This window comes from Physeter macrocephalus, chromosome 14, assembly GCF_002837175.3.
Source record: "Physeter macrocephalus isolate SW-GA chromosome 14, ASM283717v5, whole genome shotgun sequence".
Taxonomy (NCBI): Eukaryota; Metazoa; Chordata; class Mammalia; order Artiodactyla; family Physeteridae; genus Physeter; species Physeter macrocephalus.
This window is the reverse complement of record NC_041227.1, coordinates 125,709,657-125,734,804: the sequence shown is the minus strand read 5'-3', so window position 1 is coordinate 125,734,804 and position 25,148 is coordinate 125,709,657. Positions and strand designations below refer to the sequence as shown.

The 25,148-nt window shown below is 44.2% G+C and overlaps 1 protein-coding gene across 1 annotated transcript in view; it reads left to right on the top strand.

Moving 5' to 3' along the window:
• The window catches only part of SEC14L1 (SEC14 like lipid binding 1), a 52,572-nt gene that overhangs the window by 23,494 nt on the left and 3,930 nt on the right, over nucleotides 1-25,148 (top strand). The window contains exons 3-8 of the mRNA XM_028499473.2: nucleotides 19,256-19,405; nucleotides 19,524-19,655; nucleotides 20,882-21,010; nucleotides 21,752-21,986; nucleotides 23,230-23,339; nucleotides 24,853-25,042. Coding sequence (XP_028355274.1) covers nucleotides 19,256-19,405; nucleotides 19,524-19,655; nucleotides 20,882-21,010; nucleotides 21,752-21,986; nucleotides 23,230-23,339; nucleotides 24,853-25,042 — 946 coding nt within the window. The remainder of the gene's footprint in view (nucleotides 1-19,255; nucleotides 19,406-19,523; nucleotides 19,656-20,881; nucleotides 21,011-21,751; nucleotides 21,987-23,229; nucleotides 23,340-24,852; nucleotides 25,043-25,148) is intronic.

Below are 25,148 nucleotides of genomic sequence, written 5' to 3'. Positions count from 1 at the left end.
TTGTGTGTGTGTGTGTGTGTGTGTGTGTGTGTGTGTATAAACACACACCACATCTTCTTTATCCATTCATCTGTTGATGAACATGTAGGTTGCTTCCATGTCTTGGCTATTGTAAATAGTGCTGTGGTGAACATTGGGGTGCATGTATCTTTTTAAAATTAATTAATTAATTAATTAAATTTTTGGCGGCGTTGGGTCTTTGTTGCTGTGCATGGGCTTTCTCTAGTTGCAGTGAGCAGGGGCTACTCTTCGTTGCGGTCCGTGGTCTTCTTATTGCGGTGGCTTCTTTTGTTGTGGAGCACGGGCTCTAGGCACACGGGCTTCAGTAGTTGTGGCACGCGGGCTTCAGGAGTTCTGGCTCACGGGCTCTAGAGCACAGGCTCAGTAGTTGTGGTGCACGGGCTTAGTTGCTCCGCAGCATGTGAGATCTTCCCAGACCAGGGCTCGAACGCGTGTCCCCTGCTTTGGCAGGCGGATACTTAACCACTGCGCCACCAGGGAAGTCCTGCATGTATCTTTTTGAATTATGGTTTTCTCTGGATATATGCCCAGGAGTAGGATTGCTGGATCATATGGTAGCTCTATTTTTAGTTTTTTAAGGAACCTCCATACTGTTTTCCGTAGTCACTGCACCAATTTACATTCTCACCAACAGTGTAGGAGAGTTCCCTTTTCTCCACACCCTCTCCAGTATTTGTTATTTGTAGACTTTTTTTTTTTTTTTTGCAGTATGCGGGCCTCTCACTGTTGTGGCCTCTGCCGTTGCGGAGCACAGGTCCCGGACGCGCAGCGCAGGCTCAGAGGCCATGGCTAACGGGCCCAGCCACTCCGCGGCATGTGGGATCTTCCCGAACCAAGGCACGAACTCGTGTCCCCTGCAGCGGCAGGCAGACTCTCAACCACTGCGCCACCAGGGAAGCCCTGTAGACTTTTTGATGATGGCCATTCTGACCGGTGTTAGGTGTTACCTCGTTGTAGTTTTGATTTGCATTTCTCTAATAGTTATCCATGTTGAGCATCTTTTCATGTGTCTGTTGGTCATCTATACGTCTTCTTTGGAGAAATGTCTTCTGCCCATTTTTTGATTGTGGTTGTTTGCCAAACAATACTATTTTAATGGTCGAAAGCAAATACAGAAAGAATAGAGGTGGAATTAATATGTAAATTATGTGTTTGAGCCAAGTATAGGCTAAGTTACTTCACAGACAGGGGGCTGTACCAATACAGGTTTAAATAGCGAAAAGTGGTGGGAGTGGTGAATCATCAAACAGCATCTCTTGGTGTGGGCCTGCCAGGCTTGAAAGCAACTGTGCCCTGCTGATCAGTTCTGTATTCATGTTGAAGGAGGGATTCAGCTTCAACAAACTGTCATCCTTCCCGTTAAATGTATATTGTTAGTGTTTTTTTTTTGGCGGTGGTGGGGGCCTTGATGCTGTGGGTGGGGTTCATGCTATTTTCCTCCACCGACCCACTTCTGAATTTATTTACTTACTTATTTTTGGCTGCATTGGGTCTTCTTTGCTGCGCACGGGCTTTCTCTAGTTGGGGTGAGCGGGGGCTACTCTTTGTTGCAGAGCGCAGGCTTCTCATTGCGGTGGCTTGTCTTGTTGCAGGGCGCGGGCTCAGTAGTTGTGGCACACGGGATTAGTTGCTCTGCGGCATGTGGGATCTTCCTGGACCAGGGCTCAAACCCATGTCCCCTGCATTGGCAGGCAGATTCTTAACCACTGCAACGCCAGGGAAGTCCCTATATCGATAGTTTCAATTTTATAATTGTATGAGTTTTTGCCCAGTTTGTTTGTACATATTTAAGTAACATTACAGTAAAAATAACTGGTTAACATTAAAGGTCCAAGGAAACTTTTATCTTTTAAAAGGAGTTTGTACATTACTCGAACCGTTTCTCTGAGATAGATTTTGCTATACCTTCATGAATCCAAATCAGTTAGGTCCTTAAATTGGGTTTTGTTTGACACTCAGCCAAGGTTGAAACCAACCAGAGGTTGGGGAGGGAGATAAACATTCACATGAGTGGCTTGTTGGCTCAACTGTTTTCAATGATAGTGGGCAGCCCTTCCACAGGATGGATCGGGAGTCATAGTTCTTTGACTTAAAGTTGAGTATTGACTGGTGAGGCTGAGAATGGAAAATAGGGATAGCAGTGTCTTCAACTTCCAGGTCTGACTTAAATCTGTGGAAATTAACACAACATAAACATTTTGACTCTGCTTTGTTGCCATACAGGGGAATGGTGGGGAAAAAAATATCTTTTTATGTTTGTGATTCTCATGGTCATGTTTGTTTTTCATAAAGGAAATTTTAGATTGTGAATGGCCTTCAAATACAACTGTATCATGTTTTTAACTTAAAGCTTAAAGCTTTTAAGACAATTTCGTTGGAGAATGTTAGTCATGTAATGGGAAGGCAAAGTAGGCCTGGATGCCATAGGGGGATGGGAAACAATTTCAAAACGAGTTCTGCTTTCAGAGGTCTTCTTATCTTATCTCCTGGAGGGGACTTGTAGGGCATTCCTCTGTGCTAGGCCTTGAGCATGCAGTGGGCAACTGGACAGCATACAGCCCCTTGAGGAGACCTGGTTGCCTGGGCCCCTGTGGGCAGATGGGGGCCTCACAGCTGAACCACCACTTAAGAAACACTTAAAGAACATCTAAAAGACCAAAGAATAATGACGAGCATGTATCGGTTGCTGTATGCCAGTATCTCATTCATTGCTCACACTTGCTTTGTGGGGTAGGCTCTTCTCCCCTCTCCTCCCCCACTTTTTTGAGATATAATTGATATATAACATTGTATTCATTTAACAATGTAATGATTTATGTACATATTGTGAAATGATTACCCTAAGTTTAGTTGACCTCCATCACCTCACAGTTACACATTTTTTTTTTTCTTGTGATGATAACTTTTAAGATCTCTTACCCGCTTTCAAATGTACAATGCAGTCTAGTTAACATCCCCAGGACTCATTTAGCTTAAAACTGGAAGTTTGTACCTTTGGGATAGGCTCTTCTCTTAATCCACTTCACAAATGAGGAAACTGAGATTTAAATCGCTTGCCAAGTAACCGTCCCTGCCCTGGCTGCCTCGCCCACCGACCGTGGTGCAGACGGCCCAGGTGGCATGGTTCTGATCCGGTTGCATGTAAGCCCAGACCGCCTGCAGCTGGCTCACCTCCAGGCAAACCCGATCTCGCCCTTCCGCAGGCAGCGCTCAGACCCTTGGCTTTCCTGATTCTGGACAGGGCTAGTTTGCAGTCTTTGCTTTGAAGTTCCTCCCCAGTCCTCTTCCCCCAGCCTCATTCTCCCTGTGATCTGTCTGTGTCTGACCTGGTTCCCAGCTGGGCAGTAAGCTTTCCCCTAGTGCTCCATCTCTGGTGGCTCGCAGCCTTTCTTGCTCTTTTCTGTAACAGAAGGCTGGCGCTTGTAGGTGGTACCACTGAGATTCAAGTCAAGGCCTGGTGATACTCCAGCCCAGGCTCTCTGTTGGCTCTGCCATGTGGCTCCTTGGTTTGTGTCTGAGTCCCGAAGTGACAGTGCTGGAGGAGAGGAGGGAAAGGGCGCTGTTGTGTAGCTGAGGTGAATACCTGGTAATTGGGTGGCAGGGGTGGCAGGGAGGGAGTGGACAGCAAGTCGCTAGGAGCTCTGAGTTTAAAATAGTGTGAGGCCATGAGTGCTGGCGCCCTCGGGTAGGCAGTTGTGCAAGGTTACCCAGAGAAGGCTTTTGTCCTCGGAACAGTAGATGATGTTCCAGGATTGTGGGAACAGCAGTCTGATGTTTACGTTCATTCAGGCCATGATGGGAGCTGAGCAGTTCGTTTCCTGACGCGAGTTCTTTCCCTTCCAAGTATACTGTGTTTCTTCATTCTGTGGAAAATGTTAATGCCATTAGCTTTAAGCCTGATTCAGGGCTACCTGTAACCCTAACCTTTCAGAGAACATCTTGTTCCTCAGCAGCTCCCCTTCCTCCCGTTTATTTTATGAAAGTTCTCTTCCCAGCTTTGGTCGTTTATCTTTGGGGCCATATTTTCTGCTTCTAGCAACTGAGTATAGTATATTTAGCTAATTAATGAGTTATATAATTAAATCCATGTGTTTCTTGTATTTCATATTACAGAGGGAATATTTTACTCAGTGCCTAAATAGAAATAGTATCATTTCTATCTTTATCCCCTCTTGGCTTTTTCTTTTCCTTAAAGAAGGAAAGAGACCTATATGATATTACTTACACCTAGTTCCTTTTTTTTTTTCAGTTTGCTAATTATAAACTTAAAATAATTAGTTTCCAACCAAGCCTCATGATATTTACATCCTGTGTTTTTGGGGCCATGGAGGATATAATTATCATTTTAGCTTGGTGAACACATGGATTTTGGGGGTGCATTTTCAAAGTATAGTAGAGAAGGTAAATGTCAAATGAAAATGTTTAGTTTTTAAAGCCATTCACATTAGAAAGGTTCTCTTCCTCTTTTTGTGCAGAGCCAGGTTGGTTCCTGGACTTCGGGTGGCAGTGTCTTTGCTCAGTGATCACTTTTGTCTTCTTTAAGAAGTCTGTGCGCAGCCTGGAACAGTAGCTACATTTTTTGTTTTGTACTTATTCTGTGTCAGGGCTGCTAAACACTCTACATTTTCTTTTTTTAATCTTCCACAATTCTGTACGTTAAGGAAGATGAAGAAACTAAGATGAATTGAAGATGAAGAAATTGAGGCTCATTGAAATTGAGTAACCTTCCCAAGGCCCTCTTCTGATGGTCGGACCGGGGTTGAAGGCGGGTCTTCTCTCCCAGGGCCTGTGCTCTGAGACATGACGTTGCTCTGGGACATGCCTGGGTTCAGATCCCGGGATATGACTTCTCTCTGCCTCTGTTTCCTCATTTTATTTTATTTTATTTTTCTATATTTTAAATAAATTTATTTATTTTATTTATTTATCTTTGGCTGGGTTGGGTCTTCATTGCTGCGCGCGGGCTTTCTCTTGTTGCGGCGAGCAGGGGCTACTCTTTGTTGCGGTACACAGGCTTCTCATTGCGGTGGCTTCTCTTGTTGCAGAGCACAGGCTCTAGGCGTGCGGGCTCAGTAGTTGTGGCACATGGGCTCTAGAGCGCAGGCTCAGTAGTTGTGGCGCACGGGCTTAGGTGTTCCGCGGCATGTGGGGTCTTCCCAGACCAGGGCTCAAACCCGTGCCCCTGCCTTGGCAGGCAGATTCTTAACCACTGCGCCACCAGGGAAGCCCCTGTTTCCTCATTTTAAAGTGGGGAGAAACTTGTCTCACAGGAAGAGTCTGCCCGGTACACGCGTTAACCTTCATGAACCTGCGTATAGTACGGCTGCGGGGAGGCGGTGCTGCCCCTCCCCCTTGCCCACCTTGGTGAGAGCTCTTGGCAGGCTGGGCCCTGGCCTTCCATTCCTGCGTCCCCGGTGCCTGCTCTGCAGAGCCTGTCATGGGCACTGGAGCGAATGTTTGTTGAATAAATGATGCTACGAATTTCTCTAGGTTCTTCTTAGAAGAAGTTTTTTTCTTTTCTTTTTGTTTTCTTATACCACAGGTAGTTAATAGGCTTTTACCTTTGGCCAAGGTGTTACTTGATCCCTTTCTTTTTTTTCATACTTAATAGATTTTAGAGCAGTTTTAGGTTTACAGATAATTGAGCAGATAGTACAGAGTTGCTATATACCCCTCTACAGCTTCCCCTATTATTAACATCTTGCGTGGTGTGTTTGTTTTAATTGGTGAGCCAGTGTTTATACGTTATTATTAACTAAAGTCCACTGTCTGCATTAGGATTCACTCTCTGTGTAGTACAGGCCTGTGGGTTTTAACAAATGTATAATGTCACGTGTCCACAAGGACAGTGTCCTACAGAGTAGTTTCACTGCCCTATAACTCCTCTGTGCCCCACACCTTCATCCCTCCCTTCTCCCATCCAGCACTGGCAGCCCCTGGTCTTTTTATTCTCTCGGTAGTGTTGCCTTTTCCAGAGTGTCAGATAGGTGGGATCATACAGTCTGCAGCCTTTTCACACAGGCTTCTTTCATTAAACAGTAATCATTTAAGTTTCTAGCACGTCTTTTTGTGTCTCGATAGCCCATTTCTCTTTATTGCTGAATAAGACTCCATTGTGCGGATGTACCACACACAGTCTGTTTATCCATTCACCTTTCGCAGGACATCTTGGTTGCTTCCAGTTTTGGGCAATTATGAATAAAGCCTTTATGCTGCTTTCCTTTTCACTTAACCTTGAGTTTTCCAGCTGTGCTGATGATGGCGAATCAAGCTTCTTTATCAGGAAATACTGGTCATATTAGAAATGCTGCCCTGAGTTGGCCTGCCAATTAAAACTATATGTATTTATGTTTTTATTGCTTTTTTCAGCTTTATTGAGGTGTAAATGACAAATAATAAACTATATGTTTTAAAAATACGTAGTTGGATAAGTTTTGACATATGTATTCCTGTGAAACCATCACCGTAATTACGATAGTGAACATACCCATCACCCCAAAAGTGCTTTATGTCCCACTGTGATTTCTCCCTCCTTCCCATACCAACACACCTCCACCTCCAGGCAACCACTGATTTGCTTTCTGTTACTATAAATTAGTTTGTATTTCCTAGAATTTTACGGAAAGAGAATCATAAACTTTTTTTTTTTTGTCTAGCCTCTTTGATTCAGCATAATTATTTTGGATTCATTCATTGTTGTTGAAACATAGTTCATTACATTGTATTGCAGAAGAGTGTTCCATTATTTTTATACATTGCAGTGGAAAACATAGGCATTAAAAAAAGATAATACTTTTTGATTCAGTAGTACCTTTCTAATATTTTGGATGTTAGAATCAAGAGTAAAACCTGTCATTTATTTTCAAGTTAGGATTAATGTTTGTAAACTAGAAAACAAAGGGATACTTTTCAGTCGGTAAACCAAAAAAAAAAAAGAAAGAAAGAAAGAGAAAAAACCAGTTACTGAGGTTATATTCTAGGCAGAAAACAAAACTAGATCTTTAACTCTTGGGGAGCTAGAGAGGGAGGGATACAGTGGGTAAAGTTGAGGGAAGAGTTGAACAGGAAGGGAGCTTGCAGGGGCGGGAGGTGTGGCTTCCAGAGGCGGGCAGGGCCGGTGGGTGGCCTGACAGTGGTCCTGCTGCCCCCAGAATCTCTTTAGAAGAGGCCTTTGAGCCACCTCAGTCAGCTGTCCTTGAAAGAATTAGCTGATGTTTACCTGTAAGTTGGCTTTATGATTGGTGTGCGTTCAGAGGCTGCCTGTTTTTAAAAAAATTTCCCTCTGATGCCAGAAAATTTTAAATAGGTAGCGCAGCCTTCTATTCTGCTTCTAGACAAAAGGCTTTAATTAAAAAAGCCTAGGGCTTCCCTGGTGGTGCAGTGGTTGAGAGTCCGCCTGCCGATGCAGGGGACACGGGTTCGTGCCCCGGTCCGGGAGGATCCCACATGCCGCGGAGCGGCTGGGCCCGTGAGCCATGGCCACTGAGCCTGCGCGTCCGGAGCCTGTGCTCCGCAACGGGAGAGGCCACAACAGTGAGAGGCCCGCGTACCGCAAAAAAAAAAAAAAGCCTAGTTGATCAAACAGATTTGAAACTCATACTAGATTCGTTTTTCAACAAGTACGAATGACTCTTGGGTTTCATGGAGAGAAGAAATATATCATAAGACTTATTATTTCGGGCATGTGCCACCACAGCCTTACAGACATTCTAAGGACAGTAACGAGGACAGAGATATGTAGTTGTCAGGTCAGAATGTTTGCTGCAGATTTAAGTGATTCATGGTGAGTCAGTCAAGAAGATCAGAGCAACTTCTTGAACTTGAAGTGTGGCCAGTGAGACTGAGGGACTGAATTTTAATGTTATTTGCTTTTAATTAAATTTAAATAGCCGTATGTGGTTGGTGGCTGCAGGTTATAGAAGAGATGGTTCTGGAGCGCATCTGTTCATTGAGTGGAATGGTAGGAGTTACCCTCATTATTCACATTCATTCTTTCCTCTCCCCTCCTCCCCACTTCCTTTTTTGGGTTAAATGTACAGAGTCAAATTTGTGTATGTAAGTTAGATGTGCATTTGTTGGAACCCCGCTGCAAAACGGAGAACAGTTAAGTACAAGTACAGTAAGTGACAGTCCATTGGTTTTATAGTCCTTTCTATTTTATTTCAAGATTTTGTCCTTCACAATTTTGACTCGTTGGCATTTAAAATAACTCTTGAATTTTTGTGAGAAAATAATTAAATGGAACCTGTTACAGTTAATCTCTTAGATCAGGAGCGAGCACACAATGGCCTGCTGTCTGTTTTTGTACACAAGCTAAAAATCATTCTTACATTTTTTAGCGGTTGGGAAAAATTTAAAAGACTATTTTATGACATGTGAAAAGTATATGAAATTCAAATTCCAGTCTCTATAAATACAGTTTTATTGGAACCCAACTGTACTCAATTTGTTCACATATTGTCTGTGGCGGTTTCTGTTCTCAAAAGGCAGAGTTGAATATTTGCCACAGAGACTGGCCCAGAAAGCTGAAAATATTTAGTTTGGCCTCTCACTTACGGCAAAGGTTTGCTCACCCCTCTCTTAGATTTTTGAAGGTCTTTATGCAGAAATTGGAAACTTAACTTGAACACTGGACCCTTTGAAAGTTTGATAGTAGAGGATAATCACTTGGATTGAAGCTCATTTGTTTGCATTTTGAATAATGTATTTATAGGCAGAGGGGTTTGTGAATGAATGAATAAAATTTAAAGCACTTGGAGCCACAGTTCCCAAACTGTGTTCTGAGACACCCCAGAGCACCCCAGTGCTATGGGATATTTTTAATTTGTGAGGAAGCATAGTGATACCCCACATTTCTTAAACACTGCAGACTCCTAGTTCAAGGTAGTTCACGGTTTCAGGATCACACTGCATTTCCTTTGATGGTGTCACATCTTGGTGAAGCTAGGGTTGCAGTGGTTGCTATGCTAAAAGGCAGGTGCCACAGAGGAGTTGGTGTCCAACAGGAAATTAGGGCAGCAGTGTGGTTCCAGCTTGATTCTTAAGAGGTGCACACACCCTCAGGTAATTCTGGTTATTTAGGAATGAAACAGAAACATCTTTTCCTTCAACTTAAGTGCATTATGTCTTTCAAATGGTTACTGAGTTATTAAGACACAAATGCTCTTTAAATTGTTTGGACCTAATAATCTAATAAATGGTATTTCTTTTGGCCTTGGGGCACTGTGGAAAACTTGCTGAGATTTCACGGGTGCTGTGAACCGAAATTTGGGAACCTCTGACATAGAGCACCAAGTGACAGTGCTTTAAAGGACAGATGACCCCAGATAAGCCGAAATGTCATCAATGATTATCTTCAAGAAAATAAACCCACTGGAAGTATGGAGCCCCCAGGCTATTGACTTAGATGTCAATCTTGAGATCTTTCAGAAAGTGACACAGTTGGACAAGTGTGGGTGGCTATAGTTTTCTAATCTAAATTAAAATGCAGAAGATGTAGTTAATCAAGCATACTGATTATCCTTTGAGTTTTATTTGAAAACCCAGTAACTCTGTCAGTCTATTAAATTGTGTTAACAAAAGTTTTCAGGTGGTCTTGCCTGGAAATTCTTGAAGAAGAACACATTATAAGAACTTTGAGGTACAATATTCTGGAAGGCCTCACTGAGTCACGGCTTTCACGATACAGCATCCACATACGTGTTAGGTTTGGCAAGGAGAGAAGGGGTAATGTCTGCTCCATCTTCAACCAGGGCCCACCTGAGACTGGCTTCCTGTTGTGCATTGTATCTAAAGCAGGAGCCCCGTGCTAGTCTTGCTTTAGCCAGTGTAAACAAGCCAGTTTGTAAGCAGGTTTAGATGCTTCTTTTTCTTCTAAGCAGAATTCTTTGTTTTCCTGCTTGTTTTGACCTCCTAGTGATGGCTCAGATACTTAGATGCCATGGTACTCTTTGCTGAACCTTATAAAATATTGACATGTAGACATTTCCCATGAACCAGGAACAGTTTGTTAGCAGGACACGTGACTGTCATATGTGCAGTGTAAAATCACAACCACAATTCACTGTATGTTGCAGGGAGAGTTCAGGGGGTGGCGGGCACTGTCCAATTATACTTTATGGGTGACGTCCCACTTCTTTGCTGATATTTGCCTGCTGCTCTGTTGTATCCACTCCTTTGTTCTTTGCTCACTGATATTTTTTTTTGGTGGGGGGGGAGGTCATGAACTAGTGCTTGTTTCTAGGACCAAAAGGATTAGGAAAATTTGTGGTAGAAAATCTTAAAATGGGTAGAACTCTCTAGGAACAACTTGTGTGGCTGTTCGGGAAGAGACCATCGCCCTGAATTTGGGTTCAGAGCACTTCCATCCCACTTGTCATTCAGATCTGCAAGAATGCTGCCTTTTAAAATAGAGTCAAGTACATGGGCATCACGAACCAGATATTTTAAGAGGTCAAAAACCCTACTACTGGGACTTCCCTGGTGGCGCAGTGGTTAAGAATCCGCCTGCCAATGCAGAGGACATGGGTTCGATCCCTGATCCGGGAAGATCCCACATGCTGCGGAGCAACTAAGCCTGTGAGCTGCAACTGCTGAGCCCACGTGCCACAACTACTGAAGCCCGCGTGCCGCAGCTGCTGAAGCCCGTGAGCCTAGAGCCCGTGCTCCGCAACAAGAGAAGCCGCCGCAGTGAGAAGCCTGCGCATCGCAGCAAAGAGTAGCCCCTGCTCGCCACAACTAGAGAAAGCCTGCACGCAGCAACGAAGACCCAGTGCAGCCAAAATAAGACAAAAAACAAAAAACAAAAAAACCTTACTACTGTTTTTTTCTTTTTGGATACTATTTAAAAATATCATAGTATGGATAAATCAGATTATTGACCTCTCTGTGGAATTAAAACTTTTTACATGTGAAGTCTTTTAATTTTGTGGGTAATTTTTACCAGGTCCTTTAGAATTGTGTCAGTGTTGCCTGCTAATAGTCGTCTGAAGGTCCGTTAAGGGGCAGGTGGTAAAGGTGGAGTCCAGTGTGAGTGAAGGGCGGAGGACACAGACGGTCACTGGAGGTAGTGACTTTCCTTCATGCGGGCCCGACCTGCCAATTGGCACAAATGCCCTGAGTCTGTGTGCTGTTTCCCAAGAGAAAAGATGTGGATTTTAGAAGCAGTTCTGAAGTTTCTTACCCTTTAACAAAAAGATTTCACGTTTAGGGCTGTTGAAGCAAAGGAGTGGATTTATGAGTGAAAGAAACTGTGACGTGTTGGTGCAAAATTCCCCACGTTTCTTCTCAGTGTGTGCGCGTTCCCCCTCTGTCGTACAGAGTAATATGTGTTGAAATGGCTCATTTATCAAAAGTAAACAGAGCTGGTTTATATCATTGTGCACTGTGAGAGTGCGTGTTGGGAGAAAGGGATACGTTCCTGGTAAAACTGTCTAAAATGTTTGGAGTTGCAAGAGTTTTGGTGCATGGGATGTGAGCAATGCGTTCAACATCTGTTCTTCCAGCTACAATTGTGCCCTCCACAATATTCATCAAAATCACATTTCAACGAGAAGGTTCTAGAAAAGAAATCAACCTCCTGTTGGGTTATGTGATCCTCTTAGATGCCCTTTCCTTAGACATTATGGCACCATACATAGGTTGAACTCAAGTCTTTTCCAGACTAAATATTACCGCTGGAAAAAGTGTGGATACCCAGGGGGAAAGGGAGGGGGTGGGATGGATTGGGAGATCGGGATTGACACATATACACTATTGATACTCTGTATAAACTAGACGACTAATGAGAACCTAGTGTATAGCACAGGGAACTCTACTTAATGCTCTGCCGAGACCTAAATGGGAGGGAAATCCAAAAAGGAGGGGATGTGTGCATGTGTGTGGCTGATTCATTCTGCTGTGCAGTAGAAACCAACAGAACATTGTAAAGCAACTCTACTCCAATAAAAATTAATTTTAAAAAAAGTGTGTTATCAGGACCATGGAATTTGAGGTTGTCTAAGATGAAATTCATAATTTAAACTTCAGATATGTTTGATCTTAAAGGGAAATGGCTTGGAGTATATTAAATTTTTATATATATCTTTTTAGTTTTAGTATAATTATTATATTTTCTAGTTTGATTTTACCAGTGGGTATCCAGCCTCTTGTTATGACTTGATATATTTGTCTATATGAAGCCTGGTGATTGAGGGAAATGACTTTGGGTTAAATATAGCACTTACTAATATAATTGTGTGTGCCATTTTACCGTTGTTCCTTTGTTGGTCTTGTACTGGTTTGAAAATAGCTAATCTGATTGGGTTGTCAATAAGTATTTGGGTGAATGGAGTATATCATGACTAACTGGGTTATGACTTTTCTTTAAAAGGGCTCAAATTTCTACCACTTTTGGTTTTGTCAATATCTTGTTAAGTATGAACACATTTATTCACAAATGGCGTGTGATTTGGAGCCTCGGTTTAGAGGTGGGGTGCGAGGGCCCACCGAGGGCTGCATTGTGTGACAAGGTGCAGAGCAGGGCCCCCGGGTTCCCTGGGTACTTGTCGCTTTTCACGTCTGGAATTAGCTTGGATGTTTATCCGCTTTTGAGTTTCAGCCCCAGACGTGGATCTTGCTGCTGTCGGGGCAGCGACCCTGTGCTCCGCTGCTCCCAGGGGACCCGGCAGCCTCCCTGGGGCTCATCCAGCTTGGCTTCCTTTTGGTTCTGCTCCTGTTCCTCCCACCAGAGATGTTTCCTTCTCTTTGGGTTACTTCTGTAAAGCTGCCCACCCTTGAAGACCCCCGGCAGATGTACGTCCTCCGAGAAGCCTCTGGAACCACCCAGCCGGGGCGTTGTTGTCATACAGCCCCTTCGGTGTTGCTCGCCTCTCCCTGGGGCCTCTCTGCTGCCCTTGTGTACAGTCGTGTGTTTCTGTGTCTTCCACTCGAGTGTTTTCCAGAACCTTAGCCTAGCGGTGCATTATGGTAGGCCCTCTTTACGAAGCTGTTATTTTGAGACTCCGTGAATTGTAGACATATAACTCTGAGGGACTTTGGTCAACTTGCCATGTTTTCTTGATATGTTGTATATTTCTTTGAACACTGTCAACTTCTAAGAGAGACTTAAGCCATGGTTAGCTTTTTCACTTACTGATTCTTTCCAGGGTAGAACCCTTATCTGTTTATGAGGGTCAAGTCTGGTGCCACAGGATAGCCACGTTGACGGAAAGCAACTGGCTTAGTTTGTTGGCTAAATTGGGTATGAACATAGTTCAATTTAAAGGCAGGTTCTTTAAATGGAATTTCTTTTAAATGGGTTTTCCTGGCACTATGCAATGTTAAGCTCATTAAGTCACAAGTTGAAATGTCTTCACTAAAATATGGTTTTCTTTAGCACGGTACTAGCTTTTAATATGTCACAATTGCATTCAAAGGTTGGTTAAAAACCGAAAGTACTGTGGCCAAGCTCCCAAATTGCAGGCTCAGAAATCCCTTTTGAAAGAGGAAGAGTGGGTGTAGGAAGGTAGGCGGGAGTTGTTACCCAGAAGCAACTCTCCTCTCAGGGGCAAGTGGAAAAGGCTTTAGTGCTGCTTTTACCATTGAAACGATCACTAAGTTAGACAAAAAGAGTGAGCAAATGACTACAATGGTTATTTCTCTTCCAAAAGTAATTTTTCCTTTTAAGAGGAGACATCAAAGAACATTTCTCCCCCTCTGAAGAAATTACTTCTGGAAGAGTTAATTTTGTTCGGCCTTTCTTGATTTTTGTATTTGTTAAATATCGAGTGTGATTAGGAAATGACTTGATAATATTGCAGATAGTTGGCAAAAAAATAAGAAGACATTTGAAAGTTACCTCTGCTCTTCTGACGCAGTGATTGGAACCTGGTGAGCGTTGAAACATGGGGTTCTTCCTCACTTCTCTCCTAGAGATTTCTTCCTGCGGAGATAAAATTGAAGGCCTGCTAGTGTGGGCTCTTTGGCCCAAACAGGGTTTTATAAAAATAGGGAAGCTTCATAAAGTCCGGATTGCTGGCTTCTCTTGAAAAACCATAAGCTGGAGCTCCCTGGGCCTGCATCTCCTCCGAGCTGCAGCGAACGGCCCCGGGCAGGAGGCCCCACGAGGAGGAGCAGGTGCGCCTTGGGTGAGGGCTGTGGGCAAACCTAAAATTTGTGTACATTTTTTCGTATAAAATGTGACAGTGTTGTATTTAATCAGTTACTTTCAAAAGCACTGTCGGTTTACACGTGGACTTTTCCCCCCAGGGTTACCTTTTCCTATTAATATTTTTCCCAACTTTCTATTTTGAAAAATTTCTATTAAAAAAAAGTTGAAAAAGGGACTTCCCTGGTGGTCCAGTGGCTAAGGCTCCGTGCTCCCATTGCAGGGGGCCTGGGTTCGATCCCTGGTCAGGGAACTAGATCCGACATGCAGGAACTAAAGATCCTGCATGCTGCAACAAAGATCCTGTGTGCCGCAACTAGGACGCAGCGCGGCCAAATAAATAAATATTTTTTAAAAGCCAACAACAAATGTCATTAAAAAAAAAGTTGATAAAGTATAGCGAGCACCCGTATACATTTCACCCAGGTAAATTAACACATTTGCTTTATCCCGCTTTTTCACACACATACACACCATTTATTTTTTTGCAGAACCATTTGAAAGTAAGCTGCATATTAACACTTTTGCCCTAAATACTGAAGAATAGACGTTCTCCTACATAACTGTCATCATTATCACACCTGAGAAGTTTGACACTGGTAGAATAATATTATTTAATATGTAGTACATAGAGCTATTTTTATTCCAATCCACGAACCAGGACAGCATTGCATTCCATAGTCCTGTCTCTTCAGTTGTCTTTATTCTAGACAGTTCCCTGCTTTCTTTGTTCATCTTTCAAGACAGGGACAGTTTTTCTTTTTTAAGAGTCCGGGCTGGTTATTTTGTAGAATATTCCATAACTTGGATTTGTCTGATTGCTCCTCACGATTAGCTTTAGTTTGCCGTTTGCGTCATGAGGACTTTGTGGGTTTGTGTGTGCTTCCATTGCAACCATTGGATTGTCAGATTGTCCCAAGTTCAATCGTTTGGTTAAGGTGATGTCTGCTAGATCTTTCCATTATAGAGGTACCATTGTGCCTTTGTCACTAATGATCAGCAGGATGATAATTTGAGACTGTGGTATCTTCCAGCAACTACCTTTCTGTAGCAACCATTGATGATCCTTGCCTGAATCAGTTATTATAAATTGATGGTTGCAGAATGATGATTTTTCTAATTCTGTCATTCCTTCTATGATTATTAGGTGATCTTTGTCTGTAAAATTTCCTCCCCTGCCCATTTTTCTTGAGTATCACTATACGATTTATAAAGCTTTACCACCTTTTTTCTTTCTGGCGCTCAAATTATCCTGGGATTGGCAAGTGGAACCCCTTCAGGCTGGTTCCCATCAGTCATTGAGCACTTCCTTGATTTCTGGTAAGAAATACTTCAGACTAACCTTGACCTTTCCTTGCTCCAGACTTGTGATCAGCCATTTCTCCGAGGAGCACAGCTTCCTGTTTAGTAGGGAATGGTATTTAGGAAACAAGATCTGGATGCCAAGTTTGCTCATTGCATCTGAGGTATCATCACTTCTAGCCCCTTCCTATGGATAGAGCTAGAACATAAATTCATGTTTTTAATAAAATCAGAATGCTGCTATTTTTCAGAGGCTTCAGAAACTTTATAGGTTGTAGTTCATGCTGAAACACTAGGGTACTGGTATCCTAAGCAGTTTCAGAGACTAAAGTTTTGTCAACTTCTGGCAGTCTTCCTTTTCCTTAACCCTCTAGAAGGTTAGGGTTTTCTATGCTGACTGTCCGCAGGACTCATTAACCTCACGTATCTCTGAAAGATGGGCCAGGGTGAGTGGGCACAGAAGCAAAAAGGTGGATTCATTGGTTTATTTAGGAAGCTTTTATTCCGTATTTCAAAAAATGTTTATCGAACAGTGACTCTCTTACTAGGCATTGAGTAAGGTCCTTGCTCTCCTGGATAATCAAAGAGAAAAAGGACTTGGTCTCTGCCCTATGGCTGAGTGTCACCCTGCATCTGGTGGCAGGGTGACGGATGTGGAGGGAGGAGGGTAGATGCTCACTAACCACCTTCCACAACGACAGAGCTTTGGAGAGGAACATACCGATTCCTGTGTTAGTGGCTCGTTAGCCTGGATACCTCAAATGCCATTTGGTTGGGGCATACCGAGGTAAAAATGAATGTTTCTGCAAATATGAGTCTACATGGAGGGATAATCTTACAGGGAATGGAAAGTTTTTCCGTGTTTTAAATTCAGGGCTAGCTTGTGTGGGTAATGCCTTATTTCAAGAAATGCCGCTCTATTTCAAGAATTTAAAGATGTGGGTATTTTGAAAATGATATATAATGCGTACTTAAATAGGAGAGATCCGAGCCTAGGTTGTTTCTTGCTAAGTGCTTACTCTACCTTTTATGTAACTTAAAAAGAATTGTTTTGTTTGAAGCCCTTGTATTCTCAATTTCTTGATATGTCATAGTGCTGGAATGGACAAAGCCAGTTTTTTTTTTAATGTAGTAAAATTTAAAAGTCAGTTTAGACAGTGTCAGTGTGTAGAACAAATGATAGTCAGCAATTTTTTTTTCTAGAATTGTTAGTGTGTGCAGTACTTAATACTGACAAATTTTAGGGCCTCACAGAGGCCCAAGTTATCTATGTTACGATCTCAGCAGCTGAATAAACTTCTTAAATGTTGTTTATTATAATATGCATTAAGAGAATTATCGTGTGATTTATCATCCCATGGTAGCAGTCACGGAATTCAGAATATATTTGAATGGCGGGGAGTACATAAGTATGAAGAATATGTTTTCAACTCCCAAAGTAAAAACATTTAAAAAGCAAATGTAATTGGTCACCATGTGGGTTTTGCCTCCCTTCCTGACCATCTGGTCACATGGTGGCGTTCCCTCCTTCCCTGCAGAAGAGGGCGGGGCCTTCTGTTGGTCCTGGTCTCCCCCCATCCCCCACCCCTGTCGTGCTCTCGGGGCCTGGCCACGTGGCTGGTGCTGAGCAGGGATGTTCCTTGTCACAGCTTCACTGCAGGCCCCCATTTCCCTCCTCTGCCGGCTGTGGTTCTGTGCTCACACCCCGAGGTATCCTCGAAGTCGCGCTCCTGGGTTCTCTTTCCTGGAAATGCTCTCCCCTCATCACTACTATGAACAGCCCTTTCCATGCTTTGAGGCCCGGTGTAAATGCCTCCTCTCCCTGGAAGCCTTCCGAAGCCTCCGTCCCTCTGTTTCTCTAAGCTGTGTGTTTTCTTCTCCTTAAGCCCTTACAGCACTTGCTTATTCTTAGGACACTCTTGTGTATTTCCCTGACACTGTTTCCCGAACTGTCCGCTTCCTCTTCCCCTCCCTCCCATGTTGCCTAGCTTGGTACAGTATAAATATATAGACAGCAGGAGGGCAGCATACATTTTTCAGATTGGGGTAACTTTATAATGTTATGGAGAGAAGATGAGATACCAGAAAACCGAGAATTACTTGGAATGAAATGGTCGTGAACATCCTGGGTGGAGGAGCTGCTAGGTCACTCTGGTGTTTTACGGGGTCTTCTGTGACCGCTTGTGTGATGAGTATGCTTATGTTCAGATGGTCGAGCCCGTTGAAGGGGAACGTCAGGGAACTTCTCCAGGAAGGCCAGCATTTTTGGTATGATGGTGCTCTGAAACAACTCGCACCTTGCGAGAAGTGCAGTCAGAGCAATCTGTGCCATTTCCACACTTTCATTAATCTTTCAACACCGTAAACGTCTTTCTTAAGTCTGGGCTTGGTTGTCATTAATTTAAGATGGGGCGTCTCAATTCCCCTTGCCCCCGTTTCTACCCCCGCCTAAGAGGGGAGTGGCGTCTGTCAGTCTAACACGACAACATCTCACCGTACCGTCCCTTATTATAGGGGGGGCAGAACTGCGAGGCCAGCCCTGGGCTTCCTTTCTCAGGTTTCTTCTTACAGCCAGACGCTTGTCATCCCATGCCCTGTGGCTTCCTGTTTTTGCACACCTGTGATCCTTTGGATGGCTTAGGTTTGAGTGTGAATTCAACAGTATCTTTAGTTCAGTAATCTTCACAGATTGCTGCAGAGCAAACTAAATCTGGTGCCTAAGTACATTTTCTAGAAGTGTGGATGAATTATGTAGCAAGTCTTTTTCTTTCTTTTTTCTAAATTAAGTTTTTTTCATTTTGAGATAATGGTAGACTCATAGTATGTTAATAACATATTATTCCCAAGGAATATTATGGAGCGATTCCATGTGCTCTCTACCCGTCTTCCCCAAATGGTAACATCCAGGGAAACTGTTGTACATCATCACAACCAGGATATTGACATGATGCAGTCAAGACAGAACATCTCCCAAGTGTCCCCGTCTTGTTGCCCTATTGTAGTCACACCCACTCCCCTCCCACCCCCCACCCTTCTTTAACCCCTGGCAACCACTCATCTGTTCTCCATTTCTCTAATTTTGTCATTTCAAGAATGTTACAGAAATGTTTAAGTTCATGATCCACTTTGATATAATTTTTATGTAAGGTGTGGGGTTAGGTCGAGGGGTCGAGGTCTTTTTTTTTTTGCCTGTGGGTGTGTAATTTCTCCAGTAATATGTGTGAAAAGGCCATCCTTCTTCCATTGAATTGCTTTTGCAGCTTTGTTTTAAAAAAAGTCAGTTGGGCATGTTTGTGTGGGTCAGCTTGTGGCTCTCTGCTCCGTCCGTTGACCTGTGCGTCTTTCCCTCCACCCGTGCGCGAAGCCTGGATTCCTGTAGCCGTGTAGTAAGCTTTCAGACCGAGGAGAGGGACGCCTCCCAATGTGGTCTTCTTTTTCAAAATCGTTTTGGCTATTTTCGTTCTTTCTCCTTTCCATATAAATTTTTAAATCTTACCTATAAGCTACAGAAGAAAATCTTGCTGTGATTTTGATAGGAATTATGTTAAAACTCTATATCCATATGGGGAAAATTGACGTCTTTACTATATCGAGTCTTCCAGTCCATTAACGTTGAAGGTCTTTTTCTTTTTAAAATAATGAAAGCTTAAGGTGTAAAGATGAAGATAGCTGTGATGTAACATGTTGCCATGTATTAGGAGATGATTTTATTCCAGGGAGACTAGCGGTGACAGACTGTCAGGTTGCATCTTTGTTCAATTCCTTTTTTAAAAATTTTATTCATAGGCCTATGAAAGGAGGTTCCCTACGTGTCCTTTGATTCCGATGTTTGTGGACAGTGACACTGTGAATGAATTCAAGAGTGAAGATGGGGCTATTCATGTTATAGAAAGGCGCTGCAAACTGGATATAGATGCCCCTAGACTGTTGAAAAAGGTAACTGAAAAGGACACCTTAAAAGGCAGTCCCCCCAAAACCAGAATGAATGTATGCTTATAGCTTCTGTTGCTCTTGGGTGTTATTAACCCGTTTTCTTTCTGTTTCCGTTTTAAAGATTGCAGGAGTCGATTATGTTTATTTTATCCAGAAAAACTCACTGAATTCTCGGGAACGTACTTTGCACATTGAGGCCCGTAATGAAACGTTTTCTAACCGCGTCATCATCAACGAGCACTGCTGCTACAGCGTGAGTAACCGGCGCTCAGGCAGAGGCGCAGAGCGTGCTGGCGCGGAGCTTCTGAGAGTTGCTTGGCCGCTGCTTTAAGCAGTGCGTGAGGGCTGCCTTCGCCTGAGAGGGCAGTTCTGCGTCACATAAAGTCACTGGTTTCTGACGGGCGAGAGCAGCAGCGTTAAGGTGGCCCAGTGATGGCCTGATTTGTTCTTTAATACTAATATGCCACGTCTTTTCTGGCCACTCTAACACTTTAGAAATGTGTATTGAGGGACCCAGGCTACTGTGTCCCCCGCAGATTGGAGCTGAGTGTGTTTATCTGCCCCCCGTCTTCACTGCTCACCACCCTGTTTCAAGAACTTCTCTGACCAGATTATTGGAAAAACCTAATAGGTCTCTCTGCTTCCACCCTTCCTTTCCTACAATATATCCTCGACACTGAATCCAAAGTGACCCATTTAAAGTATGTCACGTCATGTCATGCTTTCTTTGGGCTCAAACCCCTGCAGTGTCTCTGCGTTTCACTCAGAGGAAAAGCCCAGAGACCTTGCAGTGGCTTACGAGGCCCTGTTTTCTCCTAATCTCTCCTCTGCTGTCCTGCCTGCCTTGGGCCCAGCCTGCCCGCTGTCTCGCTGTCTGTGATCGTGTAGACGAACTTCCCGAAGGACCTCTGCCTCTTCTGCCCCCAAACCTCCGCTTGACTCCCATCCTTACCTCCTTCAGGCTTCGCTCAGATCTCCCCTTCTCGATGAAGCCAGCCCTGAGCCCCCTATTCAGTTCTGTAACCTGCCCTCCATTCCTTTTAACCCCGCACCAACTTTCCTTTTTTCCATAGTGCTTATCTTCCAACAGTGATATAATTTCTTACCTGTTAAGTTTATGGCCAATTGTCAGTCTCCTCCTGCTAGACTGTAAGCTTCACAAGGCAGGGATCTTGGTTTTTGTTCATGGTGGAGAACATGGCTCGATGAATGTGGTGAAGGAATGAATAAATGAATGACTGAACCAAGAACGAAATGAAGCTCTCCTTCTAATAGTCACTTTTAGACTATTTTAGAAACATTATTTGAGCCTTTTCATGAATTTGAACCTCTCTGTGTAATTTTTCCATCCGCTGTTTTCATGATAATAACACCGTTAGTAAAATAAGTGTTTTTCCTGGGTACCAGTTGACTGAGGAGCAAATGATATTCTCAGTTGTCAGTATAATCAGTGGGAACACTTTTCTCTTTTACCTGCAGGTTCACCCTGAAAATGAAGATTGGACCTGTTTTGAACAGTCTGCAAGTTTAGATATTAAATCTTTCTTTGGTTTTGAAAGTACAGTGGAAAAAATTGCAATGAAGCAGTATACCGGCAACATTAAAAAAGTGAGTCTGTTTGGGGATTTTAAGGAAGGTGGGGGGGCGGGAGTCTCTTGGGCAGGCTGGGAATGGGTTCGTCGGGGCTCCTGGGCTGGAAGGGGTGGGCAGGGCTGCAGGGGACTCTGGTCGCCGGGGGACGGAGGAGGAGGGGTCTGCGGGCGCTGGCCTGGCGCCCCTGTCCGGACTTTCTGGGAAAGGTGAGCGCGGCAGTCAGGCCGGGCAGCAGCCCCCAGCAGCCCCGGTGCCAGCAGGGCCCTGCTGGTGAAGGCAGGCACCGCTGCCCTGAAGAGGCACTTCAGGGGGTCTCTCGGGTCCCAGGCGCCGAGCGGTGAGGTTCGGCTTCCTTGGACGTCTTCCCTTCCTTCTCGTTTTTACGCTGCTGCCCATCATTGTGGCAGTTGGGCTGCGAAGTGTATCAGTATGGGATTAGGAGTGCTTTCTGAAGGCTTCTTTTAAATGACACTGGAAAGCATTTGGATTGAGACACAAAGCACATGCTGAGTACCAGTGTGGTAAATCAGTGCTTTTAACGAGTTATATAAAAAATTCCGTCTTAGATATGATTTCCTAGACCTTTAGAGAAGAGGAAGTAAGATTATGAAAAAAAACAACGACCCACAAAGGCATTTGGCTTTTCTTTTTCCTATTTATGTAACTCAGTTTTTATCACGGTTTTAAAAACCTGTGAGGGATGAATAATTTGAAAGCTCAGTATATACTAACTTTAAAACCGCTTTTGCTTCAAAGGGAAAAGAGATCATTGAGTACTACCTTCGTCAGCTAGAAGAAGAAGGCATCACGTTTGTGCCCCGCTGGACTCCACCTTCCCTTGCACCCTCTTCAGAGATGTCCTCATCCTGCAAGAAACCAGCAGCGCCGTTGGCTGTAGTGGTCCCAGACCCTGCGCTAAAGGAAGGGCTGAGCAGCGAGCCCCTCAGCACCCCGAGCGGGGCGCCCGAGCCCGCGGTGGGGACCCCTGACGGTGGGTCTGAGAGAGGCTTCACTCTGAGAGCAAGACTCCAGGCTTACCTCGAGCCATTGCCTCTCGGGACGCTTAGAGGTTACGCGAGCAGAAAATCGATCTTGTTACTGTCCCCTTTCCTCTGGCTTATATAACACATTGATTTTATTTTTCTCTTAGAATGAAGAAACTTCCTTCTAAGAAAAAAATAAGTTTTTCTTATTTTTATGAGTTTTTAAAAAATGGGCAGGAAGGGACGTATCAAGTTATTCTTTTATTGAGACCAGGAAATGTTTTTCATTTTAGTTGAAGGTATCTTCAGGGAATTGTAAGGTAGGAACTCATCTTTTTAACACAATTATATCATCACCAAACACATTTTAGGCTTACTAGATTCAAGGCACTGTTCTAAGCACTTTATGAATGTTCACTCATTTCACAATCGTTCCTTTTAGGTAGGAAATGCTTATTGTCCTCATTTTATACATGAGTTAACTAAGGCTCAGAGGCAGGCTCCACCACGCTGTGCCGCCCTTCTTGTGCGTTACGCCCGTGCGCGCGTGCACACACACACATGCGCACACACACCCCTTTTTTATTTCTCAACCTTGTGCCCATTGTAAAATAAGAAAATACAAGAAAATTCTGCCCTCATAAGTTTTGCTGAATTATTGGCATTTATGTTTCCATACGTTCTTCTCTGCGGTTCAACTCTGCCCTTGGTTACTTTTCGACAGGTGGCAGGTGGCACAGGTATTTTAGTTGGTTTGGCAATATGTTTTATTTTTCACTTTGGGAATTTTTCTTTGCTATGCTTAATTTGAAATCTCATTCTTCCAGTTTATGTTACCTTATGAGGAAGATTTCTTGTGTTCTTGAACATACAAAATAGGTCTAGATCCACTTGTTTGTTTTATTTCATAGTTTTATATGATGTGCATCCTCCTTATGTAACTTTGAATTACGTATCATTAAATATCTGTAACAGCCGTCATTCTGTCATGAATAGAGTTGATATTTTGCAAACAGAGTTGATCTGGTGGCAGTCGGGGGGTGTAAAGGAATCGGCACGTTTCTGTGTGGCTCTGACAGCGATTGGGCTTAAAGACTGTCGTTGGGGGTCGCTAGGGCGGCTGGTCCCTCTGGTTCAGTCACCTCTCAGACTTCGGGACCACACAGGAACGTCACCAAGCAGGAGGACTTTGGAAGCCTTCGAGCTTCAGAGTTCTTTGTTGTAAATGATGTCCTGTCATTTATATTCCAGACAAACTAGACGCAGACTACATCAAGAGATACCTGGGTGACCTGACTCCACTGCAGGAGAGCTGCCTGATCCGGCTTCGCCAGTGGCTCCAGGAGACCCACAAGGGCAAAGTGAGAATTCACACTCATGTGGCAGGGGCGCTGTTGTGAAACCTCGGATCCCTGGTCCTGTTCATAGTGACTCGGAGTAAATGTGCCCGATTGCCATAGCTGGGAATGTCCCTTCCAGTCTAAAGGTCGTTGAATCCGTATCCCTGTGTGTGGCATCCGAGTCCTTCGTGGCAAGTTATGATGTCCTACTGTGTATAATTAGCTGTACTTTTGTAGATGTTACAGAGAATGGGCTTGCTGAAAAACAATTATATGTCAAGTTGCAAAGCAATATTGTATTCCAAGTATTCATACATTTTAATTTTCAGAAGGTTTGGAAGTGGTTCACAGATTATTCAGAGGTTAGAACTGTTTGGGCTTTGATTTTGAGGTTTTTGGTAAGCAGCCTCATAAGGAATTAGATCTTTGTAATCCTCCAGCTGATGGGGACTGGTGTGGAGCAGAGGCAGATTTGTGTGTCGGGGTCGTTACTCGCTGGCCTGCTCTCTAAGTCTGTCAGTCTTGGTCACTGGCGCCCAACATCTGAGGACCGTTCGTATTAGTTATTGAGAACACAACCCCTGTGGTAAGAGCTGCCATTTGTTGTGTGCTGACCGTGCACTAGACTCTGTTGTAAGATCTTAATTAAATCCTCCCAGCGGCCCTATGAGGTGGTGCTGTTTTTATCACCCCTGTGGTACACACAGAGAAGTTCAGTAACTTGCCCAGGGTCTTACATCTAGTGAGTGGTGGGCTGGGGTTTGAAGCCAGGCCTTTTGGTTCTGGAACCGACATTCCTAGCCACTTCCTTGTAACGGTGGTCCTTTCTGAGAGAAGGTGATGCCATCTCAGTGCTTTATTTTCTCAGGAGTGGGGTAGTTAGGGGGTGCCAACCGCACGCCCCCCCCGCCCCGTGCACCGGCAGCATGCGGCAGTGGGCGTGTGGCCGGGGTCAAGGGCAGCCGGTCCACGGGGCGTGGCCGGGGTCAAGGGCAGCCGGTCCACGGGGCGTGGCCGGGGTCAAGGGCAGCCGGTCCACGGGAGACCCAGACACAGCCTTGGCCTTGTGTTTTACTCAGGGAAGCCGACCTGTCGAGCTTGTCGATTGGCAGGATTGGAACCTGGAAGAGGTTCCTGTGTGTCAGGACACCAGCACCACTGCCAAAACCAACAGCACTGTTTTGTGTTCTGGGTTTTTATTTACGTGTAATATATACACAGAAAAGTGCGCAGATCATAATAACTCGTAGGTTCGCTCAGTGCATTGAAGCATCTGGTGTTTAAGAAATTACTTATGCCTTCACTCTACTTTGCTGAAACGAAAATGGGAATAGCATGAAGATTATTCAGACTAATCATGCTGATTTTCTAAAGCATTAGGAACGTGTTTCTGGTAATGGCTAATTTTACATAGTGCGATAGTGCAGCTCGCTGTTGATAAGAAGGGAGACTTTCAGAGTCTTATTCTGTTGGTAACTTGGTTTTTCCCCTTAGCAGCTTTTAACATTGCTTAGAAACATCTCTTTCTCAACAGATCCCAAAAGATGAGCATATTCTCCGGTTCTTGCGCGCCCGGGACTTCAACATAGACAAAGCCAGAGAGACCCTGTGTCAGTCTCTGACCTGGCGAAAGCAGCACCAGGTGGACTACATCCTCGACACCTGGCAGCCTCCGCAGGTCCTTCAGGACTACTACGCGGGAGGCTGGCACCATCACGACAAAGGTAGCTGTGGGGACGTGGCCTCAGGGCGCGCGTAGAGACAGGTGGGCCGTGGGCGCGCTGCCCCCCCGGCCCCCCCCCCCCAATGGGCAGGCGGAGTGCCGTCTCA